Genomic DNA, 20,374 nt, shown 5'->3' with positions numbered 1-20,374 from the left:
CTCCTCTGTATACATGATCACAGGCTGCACCGTTACATTGTAGCAGCACCTCTCCTCTGTATACATGATCACAGGCTGCACTGTTACATTGTAGCAGCCCCTCTCCTCTGTATACATGATCACAGGCTGCACCGTTACATTGTAGCAGCACCTCTCCTCTGTATACATGATCACAGGCTGCACCGTTACATTGTAGCAGCACCTCTCCTCTGTATACATGATCACAGGCTGCACTGTTACATTGTAGCGGCACCTCTCCTCTGTAAACAAGTATCACAGGTTGCACTGTTACATTGTAGCAGCCCCTCTCCTCTGTATACAAGTATCACAGGTTGCACTGTTACATTGTAGCAGCCCCTCTCCTCTGTATACAAATATCACAGGTTGCACTGTTACATTGTAGCAGCACCTCTCCTCTGTATACAAGTATCACAGGTTGCACTGTTACATTGTAGCAGCCCCTCTCCTCTGTATACATGATCACAGGCTGCACCGTTACATTGTAGCAGCACCTCTCCTCTGTATCCATGATCACAGGCTGCACCGTTACATTGTAGCAGCACCTCTCCTCTGTATACATGATCACAGGCTGCACTGTTACATTGTAGCAGCACCTCTCCTCTGTATACATGATCACAGGCTGCACTGTTTCATTGTAGCAGCACCTCTCCCCTGTATACATGATCACAGGCTGCACCGTTACATTGTAGCAGCACCTCTCCTCTGTATACATGATCTTAGGCTGCACTGTTACATTGTAGCAGCCCCTCTCCTCTGTATACATGATCACAGGCTGCACCGTTACATTGTAGCAGCACCTCTCCTCTGCATACATGATCACAGGCTGCACTGTTACATTGTAGCAGCACCTCTTCTCTGTATACATAATCACAGGCTGCACTGTTACATTGTAGCAGCCCCTCTCCTCTGTATACATGATCACAGGCTGCACCGTTACATTGTAGCAGCCCCTCTCCTCTGTATACATGGTCACATCCTGCACTGTTACATTGTAGCAGCACCTCTCCTCTGTATACATGATCACAGGCTGCACTGTTACATTGTAGCAGCACCTCTCCTTGTTATACTCTTCAGTCATTTGGGGGCGACACTGAGTAGAGGAGAACACATGGACCCTGCTTGGGCCCGATGCATGATGGGAGATGACACAGTCTTTATTTGGGGGTTATATACAATCAGTGGGGGAGGAGGAGGAGGATTGGGGGACGGGGGTCTCTGGTGAAGGCTCTCTTTGTTTGCTCTGCTTCCTGATTGGCCACCAAGGTAAGAGGCGCCATCTAATGTGTCTCCCCCGCCATCACCTCCTCCACCGCTATATTACTGCCCCTGAGGGCGGAGCTCCCACTGTACTACTGCCCCTAGGGGTGTTGTCCCCTATAATACCCCTGAGGGTGGAGCTCCCCCATACTAATGCCCATGGGGGCGGAGCTATCCTTATAATACTAACCCAGAGGGTGGAGCTTCCCTCATACTAATGCCCATGGGGGCAGAGCTACCCTTATAATACTAACCCAGAGGGTGGAGCTTCCCTCATACTACTGCTCACGGGGGCGGAGCTACCCTTATAATACTAACCCAGAGGGTGGAGCTTCCCTCATACTACTGCCCCCCCCAAAGGCGGAGCTACCCTTATAACACTACCCCCCTGAAGGCGGAGCTCCCTCTATACCTCCTCACATCAGTGTTAGTGTAGAGAAGGGACAAATCCATATATACATCTACAAGGTCACAGGAGGCGGAGTCTTCCTTCAAGCTTTCCAGGGATATAGAGCCCCTCCCCCCCCCCTCGTAGGTCCAGGGGTATAGAGCCCCCCCCCCCCCCCCCTCGTAGGTCCAGGGGTATAGAGGTCTTCCAGCAGTCCAGGGGTGTAGAGGCCTCCAGAAATCCAGGGGTGTAAAAGCCCCTGCCATCCAGGGGTACAGAGCCCCCCACAGCAGTCCAGGGGTGTAAGGTCCTCCAGCAGTCCAGGGGTCTAAGGTCCTCCAGCAGTCCAGGGGTAGAGAGCCCCCCCAGCAGTCCGGGGTCCATCACCCATGGAGAAAAAAAACGGAAGGAGTGTAAGTACAAGGCACACAATTTTTTAGGAAGTCCAATGAGGGTCAACACTCCTCTTGGACCCCCCAGGGGTGGAAACCTCCGCTCGCTGCATCATCCACTGACCAAGATCAGACCTGCACATAGAAGAGAACATGAAATGTAACTCCTCCCATACTGCACCGGGGTCAGGATGTCTGCAGGGTAATAATATCACATGTTATGGATGATACATGGTACAGGGTCAGGAGGGGCCGGGATGTCTGCAGTGTAATAATATCACATGTTATGGATGATACATGGTACAGGGTCAGGAGGGGGCGGGATGTCTGCAGTGTAATAATATCACATATTATGGATGATACATGGTACAGGGTCAGGAGGGGCCGGGATGTCTGCAGGGTAATAATATCACATGTTATGGATGATACATGGTACAGGGTCAGGAGGAGCCGGGATGTCTGCAGTGTAATAATATCACATGATATGGATGATACATGGTACAGGGTAAGGAGGGGCAGGATGTCTGCAGGGTAATAATATCATATGTTATGGATGATACATGGTACAGGGTCAGGAGGGGCAGGATGTCTGCAGGGTAATAATATCACATGTTATGGATGATACATGGTACAGGGTCAGGAGGGGCCAGGATGTCTGCAGTGTAATAATATCACATGTTATGGATGATACATGGTACAGGGTCAGGAGGAGCCGGGATGTCTGCAGTGTAATAATATCACATGTTATGGATGATACATGGTACAGGGTAAGGAGGGGCAGGATGTCTGCAGGGTAATAATATCACATGTTATGGATGATACATGGTACAGGGTCAGGAGGGGCAGGATGTCTGCAGGGTAATAATATCACATGTTATGGATGATACATGGTACAGGGTCAGGAGGGGCCAGGATGTCTGCAGTGTAATAATATCACATGTTATGGATGATACATGGTACAGGGTCAGGAGGGGCCGGGATGTCTGCAGTGTAATAATATCACATGTTATGGATGATACATGGTACAGGGTCAGGAGGGGCTGGGATGTCTGCAGTGTAATAATATCACATGTTATGGATGATATATGGTACAGGGTCAGGAGGGGCCGGGATGTCTGCAGTGTAATAATATCACATGTTATGGATGATACATGGTACAGAGTCAGGATGTCTGCAGTGTAATAATATCACATGTTATGGATGATACATGGTACAGGGTCAGGAGGGGCCGGGATGTGTGTAGTGTAATAATATCATGTTATGGATGATACATGGTACAGGGTCAGGAGGAGCCGGGATGTCTGCAGTGTAATAATATCACATGTTATGGATGATACATGGTACAGGGTCAGGAGGGGCCAGGATGTCTGCAGTGTAATAATATCACATGTTATGGATGATACATGGTGCAGGGTCAGGAGGGGCTGGGATGTCTGCAGTGTAATAATATCACATGTTATGGCTGATACATGGTACAGGGTCAGGAGGGGATGGGGTGTCTGCAGTGTAATAATATCACATGTTATGAATGATACATGGTACAGGGTCAGGAGGGGCCGGGATGTCTGCAGTGTAATAATATCACATGTTATGGATGATACATGGTACTGGGTCAGGAGGGGCCGGGGTGTCTCCAGTGTAATAATATCACATGTTATGGATGATACATGGTGCAGGGTAAGGATGTCTGCAGTGTAATAATATCACATGTTATGGATGATACATGGTACAGGGTCAGGAGGGGCCGGGATGTCTGCAGTATAATAATATAACATGTTATGGATGATACATGGTGCAGGGTCAGGAGGGGCCAGGATGTCTGCAGTGTAATAATATCACATGTTATGGATGATACATGGTGCAGGGTCAGGAGAGGCCAGGATGTCTGCAGTGTAATAATATCACATGTTATGGATGATACATGGTACAGGGTCAGGAGGGTGCGGGATGTCTGCAGGGTAATAATATCACATGTTATGGATGATACATGGTACAGGGTCAGGAGGGGCCGGGATGTCTGCAGTGTAATAATATCACATGTTATGGCTGATACATGGTACAGGGTCAGGAGGGGCCGGGATGTCTGCAGTGTAATAATATCACATGTTATGGCTGATACATGGTACAGGGTCAGGAGGGGCCGGGAAGTCTGCAGGGTAATAATATCACATGTTATGGATGATACATGGTACAGGGTCAGGAGGGGCCAGGATGTCTGCAGGGTAATAATATCACATGTTATGGATGATACATGGTACAGGGTCAGGAGGGGCTGGGATGTCTGTAGTGTAATAATATCACATGTTATGGATGATACATGGTACAGGGTCAGGAGGGGCCAGGATGTCTGCAGGGTAATAATATCACATGTTATGGATGATACATGGTACAGGGTCAGGAGGGGCCGGGATGTCTGCAGTGTAATAATATTACATGTTATGGATGATACATGGTACAGGGTCATGAGGAGCCTGGATGTCTGCAGTGTAATAATATCACATGTTATGGATGATACATGGTGCAGGGTCAGGAGGGGCCTGGATGTCTGCAGTGTAATAATATCACATGTTATGGATGATACATGGTACAGGGTCAGGAGGAGCCGGGATGTCTGCAGTGTAATAATATCACATGTTATGGATGATACATGGTACAGGGTCAGGAGGGGCCGGGATGTCTGCAATGTAATAATATCACATGTTATGGATGATACATGGTACAGGGTCAGGAGGAGCCGGGATGTCTGCAGTGTAATAATATCACATGTTATGGATGATACATGGTACAGGGTCAGGAGGGGCCGAGATGTCTGCAGTGTAATAATATCACCTGTTATGGATGATACATGGTACAGGGTCAGGAGGGGCCGGGATGTCTGCAGTGTAATAATATCACTTGTTATGGCTGATACATGGTGCAGGGTCAGGAGGGGTCAGGATGTCTGCAGTGTAATAATATCACATGTAATGGATGATACATGGTACAGGGTCAGGAGGGGCCGGGATGTCTGCAGTGTAATAATATCACATGTTATGGCTGATACATGGTGCAGGGTCAGGAAGTCTGCAGTGTAATAATATCACATGTTATGGCTGATACATGGTGCAGGGTCAGGAGGGGTCAGGATGTCTGCAGTATAATAATATCACATGTTATGGCTGGTACATGGTGCAGGGTCAGGAGGGGTCAGGATGTCTGCAGTGTAATAATATCACATGTTATGGATGATACATGGTACAGGGTCAGGAGGGGGCGGGATGTCTGCAGTGTAATAATATCACATGTTATGGATGATACATGGTACAGGGTCAGGAGGGGCCGGGATGTCTACAGGGTAATAATATCACATGTTATGGATGATACATGGTACAGGGTCAGGAGGGGCCGGGATGTCTGCAGTGTAATAATATCACATGTTATGGATGATACATGGTACAGGGTCAGGAGGGGCCGGGATGTCTGCAGTGTAATAATATCACATGTTATGGATGATACATGGTACAGGGTCAGGAGGGGCCGGGATGTCTGCAGTGTAATAATATCACATGTTATGGATGATACATGGTACAGGGTCAGGAGGGGCCGGGATGTCTGCAGTGTAATAATATCACATGTTATGGATGATACATGGTACAGGGTCAGGAGGGGCCGGGATGTCTGCAGTGTAATAATATCACATGTTATGGATGATACATGGTACAGGGTCAGGAGGGGCCGGGATGTCTGCAGTGTAATATCACATGTTATGGATGATACATGGTACAGGGTCAGGAGGGGCAGGATGTCTGCAGTGTAATAATATCACATGTTATGGATGATACATGGTACAGGGTCAGGAGGGGCCGGGATGTCTGCAGTGTAATAATATCACATGTTATGGATGATACATGGTGCAGGGTCAGGAGGGGCCGGGATGTCTGCAGTGTAATAATATCACATGTTATGGCTGATACATGGTACAGGGTCAGGAGGGGCCGGGATGTCTGCAGTGTAATAATATCATGTTATGGATGATACATGGTACAGGGTCAGGAGGGGTCAGGATGTACATTTTTGTATTATTATATAACTGGTCTCTACACCTCCTTCCTGACAACTATTCCAGTTGTCAGCTCCGCCCCTTCCAGCGGATGATTTTGGAGAATAGAAGTTACCACTGTCAGAACAGGGGAGAGAATACATAAGAGGAGAAGTACCTGGAGCGCCCGCTGCTGCCGCCTCATCCGTTTAGGAGCTGGAAAGACAAGAGAGGAAGAGACAATGTAACCAAATCTGCAGCTACAAGAGGCGGAGCCCCTCACTTTACTGCATTGCTGATACTGCACTGTGATAGGGTGTCCTCACACTGCTGTGCTCTGTGTCAGTGTTATTTGTAATCTGAATTTTGTCTATGTTGTTAGTAGCAGCAGGACTGTGATACATGGATTTATTTCTCAATAGCTTCTCCAAGTGTAATATAAGGGCATGTCCTCACACTGCTGGGCTCTGTGCTCTCTGCAGTCAGTGCCAGGTATTGTCCCTTAAGATTAGTGCAATCATACATAACAACATGTTGTTAGTAGCAGCAGAACTGTGATATTGTTTAGTAAAAATCCATATTTCAAACACTGACTGCAGAGAGCACAGAAAACAGGAGGAAGGTGTGATTGCATAGCTCTGAAGGGATAGTACATAACATTGGCTGCTGACAGGTTCCCTTTGCTCTGTGTACATCGCAGTGTTGTGTGACCCCGGGCTAGGCGCATTGCTTGCTGACAGGTTCCCTCTGCTCTGTGTACATGGCAGTGTTGTGTGACTCCGGGCTAGGCGCGCTGCTTGCTGACAGGTTCCCTCTAATCTGTGTATATGGCAGTGTTGTGTGAACCCGGGCTAGGCGCGCTGCTTGCTGACAGGTTCCCTCTGCTCTGTGTACATGGCAGTGTTGTGTGACCCCGGGCTAGGCGCGCTGCTTGCTGACAGGTTCCGTCTGCTCTGTGTACATGGCAGTGTTGTGTGACCCCGGGCTAGGCGCGCTGCTTGCTGACAGGTTCCCTCTGCTCTGTGTACATGGCAGTGTTGTGTGACCCCGGGCTAGGCGCGCTGCTTGCTGACAGGTTCCCTTTGCTCTGTGTACATGTCAGTGTTGTGTGACCCCAGGCTACAGGCAGTAGATTGGCGCGCTGCTTGCTGACAGGTTCCCTCTGCTCTGTGTACATGGCAGTGTTGTGTGACCCCGGGCTAGGCGCGCTGCTTGCTGACAGGTTCCCTTTGCTCTGTGTACATGTCAGTGTTGTGTGACCCCAGGCTACAGGCAGTAGATTGGCGCGCTGCTTGCTGACAGGTTCCCTTTGCTCTGTATACATGGCAGTGTTGTGTGACCCCAGGCTACAGGCAGTAGATTGGCGCGCTGCTTGCTGACAGGTTCCCTCTGCTCTGTGTATATGGCAGTGTTGTGTGACCCCGGGCTAGGCGCGCTGCTTGCTAACAGGTTCCCTTTGCTCTGTGTACATGGCAGTGCTGTGTGACCCCGGGCTAGGCGCGCTGCTTGCTGACAGGTTCCCTCTGCTCTGTGTACATGGCAGTGTTGTGTGACCCCGGGCTAGGCGCGCTGCTTGCTGACAGGTTCCCTCTGCTCTGTGTACATGGCAGTGTTGTGTGACCCCGGGCTAGGCGCGCTGCTTGCTGACAGGTTCCCTCTGCTCTGTGTACATGGCAGTGTTGTGTGACCCCGGGCTAGGCGCGCTGCTTGCTGACAGGTTCCCTTTGCTCTGTGTACATGTCAGTGTTGTGTGACCCCAGGCTACAGGCAGTAGATTGGCGCGCTGCTTGCTGACAGGTTCCCTTTGCTCTGTATACATGGCAGTGTTGTGTGACCCCAGGCTACAGGCAGTAGATTGGCGCGCTGCTTGCTGACAGGTTCCCTCTGCTCTGTGTATATGGCAGTGTTGTGTGACCCCGGGCTAGGCGCGCTGCTTGCTGACAGGTTCCCTTTGCTCTGTGTACATGGCAGTGCAGTGTTGTGTGACCCCGGGCTAGGCGCGCTGCTTGCTGACAGGTTCCCTTTGCTCTGTGTACATGGCAGTGCTGTGTGACCCCGGGCTAGGCGCGCTGCTTGCTGACAGGTTCCCTCTGCTCTGTGTACATGGCAGTGCTGTGTGACCCCAGGCTACAGGCAGTAGATTGGCGCGCTGCTTGCTTGCTTGCTGACAGGTTCCCTCTGCTCTGTGTACATGGCAGTGTTGTGTGACCCCGGGCTAGGCGCGCTGCTTGCTGACAGGTTCCCTCTGCTCTGTGTACATGGCAGTGTTGTGTGACCCCGGGCTAGGCGCGCTGCTTGCTGACAGGTTCCCTTTGCTCTGTGTACATGTCAGTGTTGTGTGACCCCAGGCTACAGGCAGTAGATTGGCGCGCTGCTTGCTTGCTTGCTGACAGGTTCCCTCTGCTCTGTGTACATGGCAGTGTTGTGTGACCCCGGGCTAGGCGCGCTGCTTGCTGACAGGTTCCCTCTGCTCTGTGTACATGGCAGTGTTGTGTGACCCCGGGCTAGGCGCGCTGCTTGCTGACAGGTTCCCTCTGCTCTGTGTACATGGCAGTGCTGTGTGACCCCAGGCTAGGCGCGCTGCTTGCTGACAGGTTCCCTTTGCTCTGTGTACATGGCAGTGTTGTGTGACCCCGGGCTAGGCGCGCTGCTTGCTGACAGGTTCCCTTTGCTCTGTGTACATGGCAGTGTTGTGTGACCCCGGGCTAGGCGCGCTGCTTGCTGACAGGTTCCCTCTGCTCTGTGTACATGGCAGTGTTGTGTGACCCCGGGCTACAGGCAGTAGATTGGCGCGCTGCTTGCTGACAGGTTCCCTCTGCTCTGTGTACATGGCAGTGTTGTGTGACCCCGGGCTAGGCGCGCTGCTTGCTGACAGGTTCCCTTTGCTCTGTGTACATGTCAGTGTTGTGTGACCCCAGGCTACAGGCAGTAGATTGGCGCGCTGCTTGCTGACAGGTTCCCTTTGCTCTGTATACATGGCAGTGTTGTGTGACCCCAGGCTACAGGCAGTAGATTGGCGCGCTGCTTGCTGACAGGTTCCCTCTGCTCTGTGTATATGGCAGTGTTGTGTGACCCCGGGCTAGGCGCGCTGCTTGCTGACAGGTTCCCTTTGCTCTGTGTACATGGCAGTGCTGTGTGACCCCGGGCTAGGTGCGCTGCTTGCTGACAGGTTCCCTCTGCTCTGTGCACATGGCAGTGTTGTGTGACCCCAGGCTACAGGCAGTAGATTGGCGCGCTGCTTGCTGACAGGTTCCCTCTGCTCTGTGTACATGGCAGTGTTGTGTGACCCCGGGCTAGGCGCGCTGCTTGCTGACAGGTTCCCTTTGCTCTGTGTATATGGCAGTGTTGTGTGACCCCGGGCTAGGCGTGCTGCTTGCTGACAGGTTCCGTCTGCTCTGTGTACATGGCAGTGTTGTGTGACCCCGGGCTAGGCGCGCTGCTTGCTGACAGGTTCCCTCTGCTCTGTGTACATGGCAGTGTTGTGTGACCCCGGGCTAGGCGCGCTGCTTGCTGACAGGTTCCCTTTGCTCTGTGTACATGGCAGTGTTGTGTGACCCCGGGCTAGGCGCGCTGCTTGCTGACAGGTTCCCTTTGCTCTGTGTACATGGCAGTGCTGTGTGACCCCGGGCTAGGCGCGCTGCTTGCTGACAGGTTCCCTCTGCTCTGTGTATATGGCAGTGTTGTGTGACCCCGGGCTAGGCGCGCTGCTTGCTGACAGGTTCCCTTTGCTCTGTGTACATGGCAGTGTTGTGTGACCCCGGGCTAGGCGCGCTGCTTGCTGACAGGTTCCCTTTGCTCTGTGTACATGGCAGTGCTGTGTGACCCCGGGCTAGGCGCGCTGCTTGCTGACAGGTTCCCTTTGCTCTGTGTACATGGCAGTGTTGTGTGACCCCGGGCTAGGCGCGCTGCTTGCTGACAGGTTCCCTCTGCTCTGTGTACATGGCAGTGTTGTGTGACCCCGGGCTAGGCGCGCTGCTTGCTGACAGGTTCCCTTTGCTCTGTGTACATGACAGTGTTGTGTGACCCCGGGCTAGGCGCGCTGCTTGCTGACAGGTTCCCTCTGCTCTGTGTACATGGCAGTGTTGTGTGACCCCGGGCTAGGCGCGCTGCTTGCTGACAGGTTCCCTTTGCTCTGTGTACATGGCAGTGTTGTGTGACCCCGGGCTAGGCGCGCTGCTTGCTGACAGGTTCCCTCTGCTCTGTGTACATGGCAGTGCTGTGTGACCCCGGGCTAGGCGCGCTGCTTGCTGACAGGTTCCCTCTGCTCTGTGTACATGGCAGTGCTGTGTGACCCCGGGCTAGGCGCGCTGCTTGCTGACAGGTTCCCTCTGCTCTGTGTACATGGCAGTGCTGTGTGACCCCGGGCTAGGCGCGCTGCTTGCTGACAGGTTCCCTCTGCTCTGTGTACATGGCAGTGCTGTGTGACCCCGGGCTAGGCGCGCTGCTTGCTGACAGGTTCCCTCTGCTCTGTGTACATGGCAGTGCTGTGTGACCCCGGGCTAGGCGCGCTGCTTGCTGACAGTCGCCGGCTTGCTCTTACTGATGGCTCAGTTTAAGCTGCGATTAAGACGACTCTGTGTCGTGTTTGAAGTGATCAAAGAAGATGAAGATGAAATGAAAATAGCGCCCCCCCCCCCTCTGCTCCCCCACTATTACCCCCCCTCCCCCGCCATTACCCCCCCTCCCCCGCCATTACCCCCCCCCCTCGCCATTACCCCCCCTCCCCCGCCATTACCTTCGGCGTCCGTCAGTCACCGCGCAGCGATACTGATCTCCAGTTAATCATCTGCGGCGCAGGAGCAGCGCTCCCCATCCCTGACCACAGGCTTAAAGGGCCGGTAACCCTGCAATGTATCACCAGGGGGCGCCGTCACTCACCGTCAGCTGCTCCGTGGCAAACGCCGCCACGCTCCTCCTGATATCCGTGTCACTTCCTCGTATAGGAATGAGGGGAACATTCCCAAATGTGGGCTCCGGCTGTGCGCTCCGGCTCCGCGCTGCCGCACTCTGCTCCGGCCACAGGCTGCCGTACTGCGGGTACAGAGAGAGACCACCGTGACTACCCACAGCGTCAACAACGCCCCCCACAGCCAGCCCAGGGGGTCTACCTGGGAAATGTATACAGCAATACCCAGAATATACAACAGCGCCCCCCACAGCCAGCCCAGGAGGTCACCCGGGACATGTATACAGCAATACCCAGAATATACAACAGCGCCCCCCACAGCCCGGCCCAGGGGGTCACCCCGGGACATGTATACAGCAATACTCAGAATATACAACAGCGCCCCCCACAGCCAGCCCAGGGGGTCACCCGGGACATGTATACAGCAATACCCAGAATATACAACAGCGCCCCCCACAGCCAGCCCAGGAGGTCACCCCGGACATGTATACAGCAATACCCAGAATATACAACAGCGCCCCCCACAGCCAGCCCAGGGGGTCACCCCGGGAAATGTATACAGCAATACCCAGAATATACAACAGCGCCCCCCGCAGCCAGCCCAGGGGGTCACCCGGGACATGTATACAGCAATACCCAGAATATACAACAGCGCCCCCCACAGCCCGGCCCAGGGGGTCACCCGGGACATGTATACAGCAATACCCAGAATATACAACAGCGCCCCCCGCAGCCCGGCCCAGGGGGTCACCCGGGACATGTATACAGCAATACCCAGAATATACAACAGCGCCCCCCACAGCCAGCCCAGGGGGTCACCCGGGACATGTATACAGCAATACCCAGAATATACAACAGCGCCCCCCACAGCCAGCCCAGGGGGTCACCCGGGACATGTATACAGCAATACCCAGAATATACAACAGCGCCCCCCACAGCCAGCCCAGGGGGTCACCCCGGGACATGTATACAGCAATACCCAGAATATACAACAGCGCCCCCCACAGCCCGGCCCAGGGGGTCACCCGGGACATGTATACAGCAATACCCAGAATATACAACAGCGCCCCCCACAGCCCGGCCCAGGGGGTCACCCGGGACATGTATACAGCAATACCCAGAATATACAACAGCGCCCCCCACAGCCCGGCCCAGGGGGTCACCCGGGACATGTATACAGCAATACCCAGAATATACAACAGCGCCCCCCACAGCCAGCCCAGGGGGTCACCCCGGGACATGTATACAGCAATACCCAGAATATACAACAGCGCCCCCCACAGCCAGCCCAGGGGGTCACCCCGGAACATGTATACAGCAATACCCAGAATATACAACAGCGCCCCCCACAGCCAGCCCAGGGGGTCACCCCGGAACATGTATACAGCAATACCCAGAATATACAACAGCGCCCCCCACAGCCAGCCCAGGGGGTCACCCGGGACATGTATACAGCAATACCCAGAATATACAACAGCGCCCCCCACAGCCAGCCCAGGGGGTCACCCCGGGACATGTATACAGCAATACCCAGAATATACAACAGCGCCCCCCACAGCCAGCCCAGGGGGTCACCCCGGAACATGTATACAGCAATACCCAGAATATACCACAGTGCCCCCCACAGCCAGCCCAGGGGGTCACCCCGGACATGTATACAGCAATACCCAGAATATACAACAGCGCCCCCCACAGCCAGCCCAGGGGGTCACCCGGGACATGTATACAGCAATACCCAGAATATACAACAGCGCCCCCCGCAGCCAGCCCAGGGGGTCACCCGGGACATGTATACAGCAATACCCAGAATATACAACAGCGCCCCCCACAGCCAGCCCAGGGGGTCACCCGGGACATGTATACAGCAATACCCAGAATATACAACAGCGCCCCCCACAGCCAGCCCAGGGGGTCACCCGGGACATGTATACAGCAATACCCAGAATATACAACAGCGCCCCCCACAGCCAGCCCAGGAGGTCACCCGGGACATGTATACAGCAATACCCAGAATATACAACAGCGCCCCCCGCAGCCAGCCCAGGGGGTCACCCGGGACATGTATACAGCAATACCCAGAATATACAACAGCGCCCCCCACAGCCAGCCCAGGAGGTCACCCCGGGACATGTATACAGCAATACCCAGAATATACAACAGCGCCCCCCACAGCCCGGCCCAGGGGGTCACCCCGGGACATGTATACAGCAATACCCAGAATATACAACAGCGCCCCCCACAGCCAGCCCAGGAGGTCACCCCGGGACATGTATACAGCAATACCCAGAATATACAACAGCGCCCCCCACAGCCCGGCCCAGGGGGTCACCCGGGACATGTATACAGCAATACCCAGAATATACAACAGCGCCCCCCGCAGCCCGGCCCAGGGGGTCACCCGGGACATGTATACAGCAATACTCAGAATATACAACAGCGCCCCCCACAGCCAGCCCAGGGGGTCACCCCGGGACATGTATACAGCAATACCCAGAATATACAACAGCGCCCCCCACAGCCCGGCCCAGGAGGTCACCCCGGGAAATGTATACAGCAATACCCAGAATATACAACAGCGCCCCCCACAGCCAGCCCAGGGGGTCACCCGGGACATGTATACAGCAATACCCAGAATATACAACAGCGCCCCCCACAGCCAGCCCAGGAGGTCACCCGGGACATGTATACAGCAATACCCAGAATATACAACAGCGCCCCCCACAGCCCGGCCCAGGGGGTCACCCGGGACATGTATACAGCAATACCCAGAATATACAACAGCGCCCCCCACAGCCAGCCCAGGGGGTCACCCGGGACATGTATACAGCAATACCCAGAATATACAACAGCGCCCCCCACAGCCAGCCCAGGGGGTCACCCGGGACATGTATACAGCAATACCCAGAATATACAACAGCGCCCCCCACAGCCAGCCCAGGGGGTCACCCGGGACATGTATACAGCAATACCCAGAATATACAACAGCGCCCCCCGCAGCCAGCCCAGGGGGTCACCCGGGACATGTATACAGCAATACCCAGAACCAAACCTGAGCAAACAAGAAGGCGGCAAACCATTCCCGCATATCCCCAACCGTATCACAGCACAGATACCTGCAGGGGAACACAAAGATATATGAGATAGATATGAGATAGATATGAGATAGATATGAGATAGATATGAGATAGATATGAGATAGATATGAGATAGATATGAGATAGATAGATATGAGATAGATAGATATGAGATAGATAGATAGATAGATATGAGATAGATAGATAGATATGAGATAGATAGATAGATATGAGATAGATAGATAGATATGAGATAGATAGATAGATAGATATGAGATAGATAGATAGATAGATAGATATGAGATAGATAGATAGATAGATAGATAGATAGATGGAAGATAGATAGATAGATGGAAGATAGATAGATAGATAGATAGATAGATAGATAGATAGATAGATAGATATGAGATAGATAGATAGATATGAGATAGATAGATAGATAGATATGAGATAGATAGATAGATATGAGATAGATAGATAGATATGAGATAGATAGATATGAGATAGATAGATAGATAGATAGATATGAGATAGATATGAGATAGATATGAGATAGATAGATAGATAGATAGATAGATAGATAGATAGATATGAGATAGATATGAGATAGATATGAGATAGATATGAGATAGATAGATAGATAGATAGATAGATAGATAGATAGATAGATAGATAGATATGAGATAGATAGATAGATAGATATGAGATAGATAGATATGAGATAGATAGATATGAGATAGATAGATATGAGATAGATAGATAGATAGATATGAGATAGATAGATAGATATGAGATAGATAGATAGATATGAGATAGATAGATAGATATGAGATAGATATGAGATAGATAGATAGATATGAGATAGATAGATAGATATGAGATAGATAGATAGATAGATATGAGATAGATAGATATGAGATAGATAGATATGAGATAGATATGAGATAGATATGAGATAGATATGAGATAGATATGAGATAGATATGAGATAGATATGAGATAGATAGATAGATATGAGATAGATAGATAGATAGATAGATAGATAGATAGATAGATATGAGATAGATAGATAGATATGAGATAGATAGATAGATAGATAGATAGATAGATATGAGATAGATAGATAGATATGAGATAGATATGAGATAGATAGATAGATATATAGATAGATAGATATGAGATAGATATGAGATATATATGAGATAGATATGAGATAGATAGATAGATAGATAGATATGAGATAGATAGAAGGAGAGGTAGATAATTTGATACAATGTTTCTTCTCTTTCTCACCATTGACTCCTCTCGTTCCTCTCGTTTTTGCACATTATCGTGAAGCCCCAACTGAAACACAGAAACGACACTTCAGCGCCTCTTGTGTTGTACTGTCTCAGCCTGTGTTCCGCTCTGTACAACCCTCCTCCATGCTTTACACTGCAGCCCTGCTCACAGCAGCCGTAAAGCAGGGCTCCTACAATGGAGGTCACTAGTGAGCGCCATCTATTGGCAGTGCGCACGCTGCGGCCCCCTGGATTGTCAGCTCTGTGGTCCAGCACTGATGCCAGTCACCTATCTGTCACTACATAAATTTGGCAACAAAAAAAATAAAACAAAAACTTTTCTTTAAAAAGAAATCATTTTACGGAAGCGGTTACCATGGCAGCACAGAACACAATGTATCGCGGTGGCGGCGGTTTCCATTAGCAGCGGTCGTCTCCAACTCTCACTATGGGGGGGGGGGCTGTTATCCTCTTTAATACTTCATTAATGAGCTGCGCAGACTGTGAAGGGTTAACCCCTGCGCGCCCGGCCTTGGCGTGTCTTAGCAACTGGCGGTGTTTCCATGACACGGAGCGGGCAATGCCCACACACCCGCTGGCAGGGCGGCAGATCCTTGTCCTTGTACACATGGCGCACGCTCGGCTCTGCTAAGTAACGGCACAACACGCTGCGCTGCAGAGCCTCATACACACAGCGATACTGCCACCTACTGGTGACTGACCGCAATCACATGCAATGCAGGGGACATCACTATGTATCTGTCAGGAGGAACAGGAGTAATGCTCTGCAGACCTCTGAGAAGTGTGCGGTGTAATAATCTGCAGATATCTGAGAAGTGTGCGGTGTAATAATCTGCAGATTTGTATCACTATGTATCTGTCAGGAGGTAGAGGAGTGATGTTCTGCAGATCTCTGAGAAGTGAGCAGTGTAATAATCTGCAGAGTTTTTCACTATGTATCTGTCAGGAGGTAGAGGAGCGATGTTCTGCAGATCTCTGAGAAGTGTGCGGTGTAATAATCTGCAGTGTATCACTATGTATCTGTCAGGAGGTAGAGGAGCGATGTTCTGCAGATCTCTGAGAAGTGAGCGGTGTAATAATCTGCAGAGTTTTTCACTATGTATCTGACAGGAGGTAGAGGAGCGATGTTCTGCAGATCTCTGAGAAGTGAGCGGTGTAATAATCTGCAAAATTTGTATCACTATGTATCTGTCAGGGGTTAAGAGGAGTGATGTTCTGCAGATCTCTAAGAAGTGAGCGGTGTAATAATCTGCAGAGTGTATCACTATGTATCTGTCAGGAGGAACAGGAGCGATGTTCTGCAGATCTCTGAGAAGTGAGCGGTGTAATAATCTGCAGGTTGCATCACTATGTATCTATCTGTGGAGGTAGAGGAGCAATGTTCTGCATTTTTCTAGAGCAGGGGTGTAATACTCTGCAGGATATATGACAATGTACCCGTTAGGAGGCGGGTGGATGTTGCAATGCTCTGCAGATCCTTACAGATTCCCTACCTGGTGGGAGGTTTCACTTTCTTCCTGATGCCCAGGTGGACGGTCAGGTTCTTGATGGGCCACTCCCGCTCCGGCCGGTTACTCTGCAATACAAGAGGGTCAGTTAATGTAGTCCTCACACTGCTGTGCTCTGTGCTCTCTGCAGCCAGTGTATTGTCCCTGGAGAGATGTGTAATCAGAATAGTGTGTATTGTTAGTAGCTGCAGGACTGTGACCTATGGATTTATATTCCAGGAGTGTACTGGCAGTGTGTCCTCACACTGCTGTGCTCTGTGCTCTCTGCAGCAAGGGTAAGTTATAATCTCTGTTCAGATAAGCAATCATACCTCTGTGTAGCAGCTGGGCTGTGATACATGGATATATATTCCAGGATTGTACTGGGGCACTGTCCTCACACTGCTGTGCTCTGTGCAGCCAGGGTAAGGCATGTTTCTCTGGATAGATGAGTACTCATACCATTGTGTGTGTTGTTAGTAGCAGCAGGATTGTGCTATAGGGATTCATATTCCACAATTGTACTGGGGGGGCGGAGGCGTGTCCTCACACTGCTGTGCTCTGTGCTTCTTCCAATGAGCTGCTTACAAGCTGCTCCTCTCTACTCAATGCCCAACACTGTCTGCAGTCTAAAGGCTCCAACCTGCTGACAGTCTCCCAAGGTCACAGAACCACAAATCACAATCAGGACCTGACCACTACCATTACTCCGGTTACATCCAAAGCTGCACACACTATTCTGCACAAGTTCGGAGTGTGCAGGTCACTGCTGATTCAGGGTGAAGTGGGGCAGGTGAAGAAGAGGAGAGGTAACGGAGACGGATGCTGCAGCTCTGGATGTGACTTGTGTATAGAGTGAGTAGTACAATCACAGGGGGAGAGTAAAGGAGAAGTTACGATTATGGCTGCAGCTCTGGATGTGACTAGAGAGTAAGATATAACTCAGGATCATTACCAAAAGAGAAACCAGAAAGTGCGACGACTACAACCAATGATTGGTGCAACAGAGAAAGGGAACCGCCACCCCCAGGAAGAGCCGCGCCCACCCCCGATCCTCACCTCACCACCGCTATCTGCCGCTCCCTGCTCCCTCCGGCTCTGCTCAACAAAGGGCGGAAGTTACATCACACATAGAGGAAGAGAGGGCAACATAGCGCCACACTCAGGAGACACAGGGTTACTGCACGGCACCATGAGTGCACGAGGGGTTAAATAATGTGAACCTATTACTATACATAGTGGCAGTATTATAGTAGTTATATTCTTGTACATAGGTGGCAGTATTATAGTAGTTATATTCTTGTACATAGGGGGCAGTATTATAGTAGTTATATTCTTGTACATAGGGAGCAGTGTTATAGTAGTTATATTCTTGTACATAGGGGGCAGTATTATAGTAGTTATATTCCTGTACATAGGGGGCAGTATTATAGTAGTTATATTCTTGTACATAGGTGGCAGTATTATAGTAGTTATATTCCTGTACATAGGGGGCAGTATTATAGTAGTTATATTCCTGTACATAGGGGGCAGTATTATAGTAGTTATATTCTTGTACATAGGGGGCAGTATTATAGTAGTTATATTCTTGTACATAGGGGGCAGTATTATAGTAGTTATATACCTGTACATAGGGGGCAGTATTATAGTAGTTATAGTCTTGTACATAGGGGGCAGTATTATAGTTGTTATATTCTTGTACATAGGGGGCAGTATTATAGTAGTTATATTCTTGTACATAGGGGGCAGTATTATAGTAGTTATATTCTTGTACATAGGGGGCAGTATTATAGTAGTTATATTCCTGTACATAGGGCGCAGTATTATAGTAGTTATATTCTTGTACATAGGAGGCTTTATTATAGTAGTTATATTCTTGTACATAGGGGGCAGTATTATAGTAGTTATATTCTTGTACATAGGGGGCAGTATTATAGTAGTTATATTCTTGTACATAGGGGGCAGTATTATAGTAGTTATATTCTTGTACATAGGGGCAGTATTATAGTAGTTATATTCTTGTACATAGGGGGCAGTATTATAGTAGTTATATTCCTGTACATAGGGGGCAGTATTATAGTAGTTATATTCCTGTACATAGGGGGCAGTATTATAGTAGTTATATTCTTGTACATAGGTGGCAGTATTATAGTAGTTATATTCCTGTACATAGGGGGCAGTATTATAGTAGTTATATTCCTGTACATAGGGGGCAGTATTATAGTAGTTATATTCTTGTACATAGGGGACAGTATTATAGTAGTTATATTCTTGTACCTAGGGGACAGTATTATAGTAGTTACATTCCTGTACATAGGGGGCAGTATTATAGTAGTTATATTCTTGTACATAGGGGGCAGTATTATAGTAGTTATATTCTTGTACATAGGGGACAGTATTATAGTAGTTACATTCCTGTACATAGGGGGCAGTATTATAGTAGTTATATTCTTGTACATAGGGGGCAGTATTATATTAGTTATATTCTTGTACATAGGGGGCAGTATTATAGTAGTTATATTCTTGTACATAGGGGGTAGTATTATAGTAGTTATATTCTTGTACATAGGGGACAGTATTATAGTAGTTATATTCTTGTACATAGGGGGCAGTATTATAGTAGTTATATTCTTGTACATAGGGGGCAGTATTATAGTAGTTATATTCTTGTACATAGGGGGCAGTATTATAGTAGTTATATTCCTGTACATAGGGGGCAGTATTATAGTAGTTATATTCTTGTACATAGGGGGCAGTATTATAGTAGTTATATTCCTGTACATAGGGGGCAGTATTATAGTAGTTATAGTCTTGTACATAGGGGGCAGTATTATAGTAGTTATATTCTTGTACACAGGGGTCAGTATTATAGTAGTTATATTCCTGTACATAGGGGGCAGTATTATAGTAGTTATATTCCTGTACATAGGGGGCAGTATTATAGTAGTTATATTCCTGTACATAGGGGGCAGTATTATAGTAGTTATATTCTTGTACATAGGGGGCAGTATTATAGTAGTTATATTCTTGTACATAGGGGGCAGTATTATAGTAGTTATATTCCTGTACATAGGGGGCAGTATTATAGTAGTTATATTCTTGTACATAGGGGGCAGTATTATAGTAGTTATATTCTTGTACATAGGGGCAGTATTATAGTAGTTATATTCCTGTACATAGGGGGCAGTATTATAGCAGTTATATCCTTGTACATAGGGGGCAGTATTATAGCAGTTATATCCTTGTACATAGGGGGCAGTATTATAGTAGTTATATTCTTGTACATAGGGGGCAGTATTATAGTAGTTATATTCTTGTACATAGGGGGCAGTATTATAGTAGTTATATTCCTGTACATAGGGGGCAGTATTATAGTAGTTATATTCTTGTACATAGGGGGCAGTATTATAGTAGTTATATTCTTGTACATAGGGGCAGTATTATAGTAGTTATATTCCTGTACATAGGGGGCAGTATTATAGCAGTTATATCCTTGTACATAGGGGGCAGTATTATAGTATTTATATTCT

General features: G+C 49.4%; 1 protein-coding gene across 8 annotated transcripts in view; it reads right to left on the bottom strand.

The window, feature by feature from the left end:
* Window positions 1–1,851: 1,851 nt before the first annotated feature.
* The window catches only part of ARAP1 (ArfGAP with RhoGAP domain, ankyrin repeat and PH domain 1), a 142,860-nt gene continuing 124,337 nt past the window's right edge, over window positions 1,852–20,374 (bottom strand). For 7 of the 8 annotated variants that reach the window (XM_072133784.1, XM_072133782.1, XM_072133783.1 and 4 more), the window contains 7 exons: window positions 17,904–17,942; window positions 16,851–16,933; window positions 15,350–15,400; window positions 14,032–14,095; window positions 10,955–11,107; window positions 6,255–6,292; window positions 1,852–2,193 (listed from right to left, as the gene is read on the bottom strand). In XM_072133784.1, coding sequence (XP_071989885.1) covers window positions 6,278–6,292; window positions 10,955–11,107; window positions 14,032–14,095; window positions 15,350–15,400; window positions 16,851–16,933; window positions 17,904–17,942 — 405 coding nt within the window. In that variant the 3' untranslated portion in view covers window positions 1,852–2,193; window positions 6,255–6,277. The remainder of the gene's footprint in view (window positions 2,194–6,254; window positions 6,293–10,954; window positions 11,108–14,031; window positions 14,096–15,349; window positions 15,401–16,850; window positions 16,934–17,903; window positions 17,943–20,374) is intronic. The other variant, XM_072133787.1, reaches the window with a different exon arrangement.

Source organism: Engystomops pustulosus, chromosome 2 (genome assembly GCF_040894005.1).
Source record: "Engystomops pustulosus chromosome 2, aEngPut4.maternal, whole genome shotgun sequence".
Lineage (NCBI taxonomy): Eukaryota > Metazoa > Chordata > Amphibia > Anura > Leptodactylidae > Engystomops > Engystomops pustulosus.
This window is presented reverse-complemented; position numbering and strand designations above follow the sequence as displayed.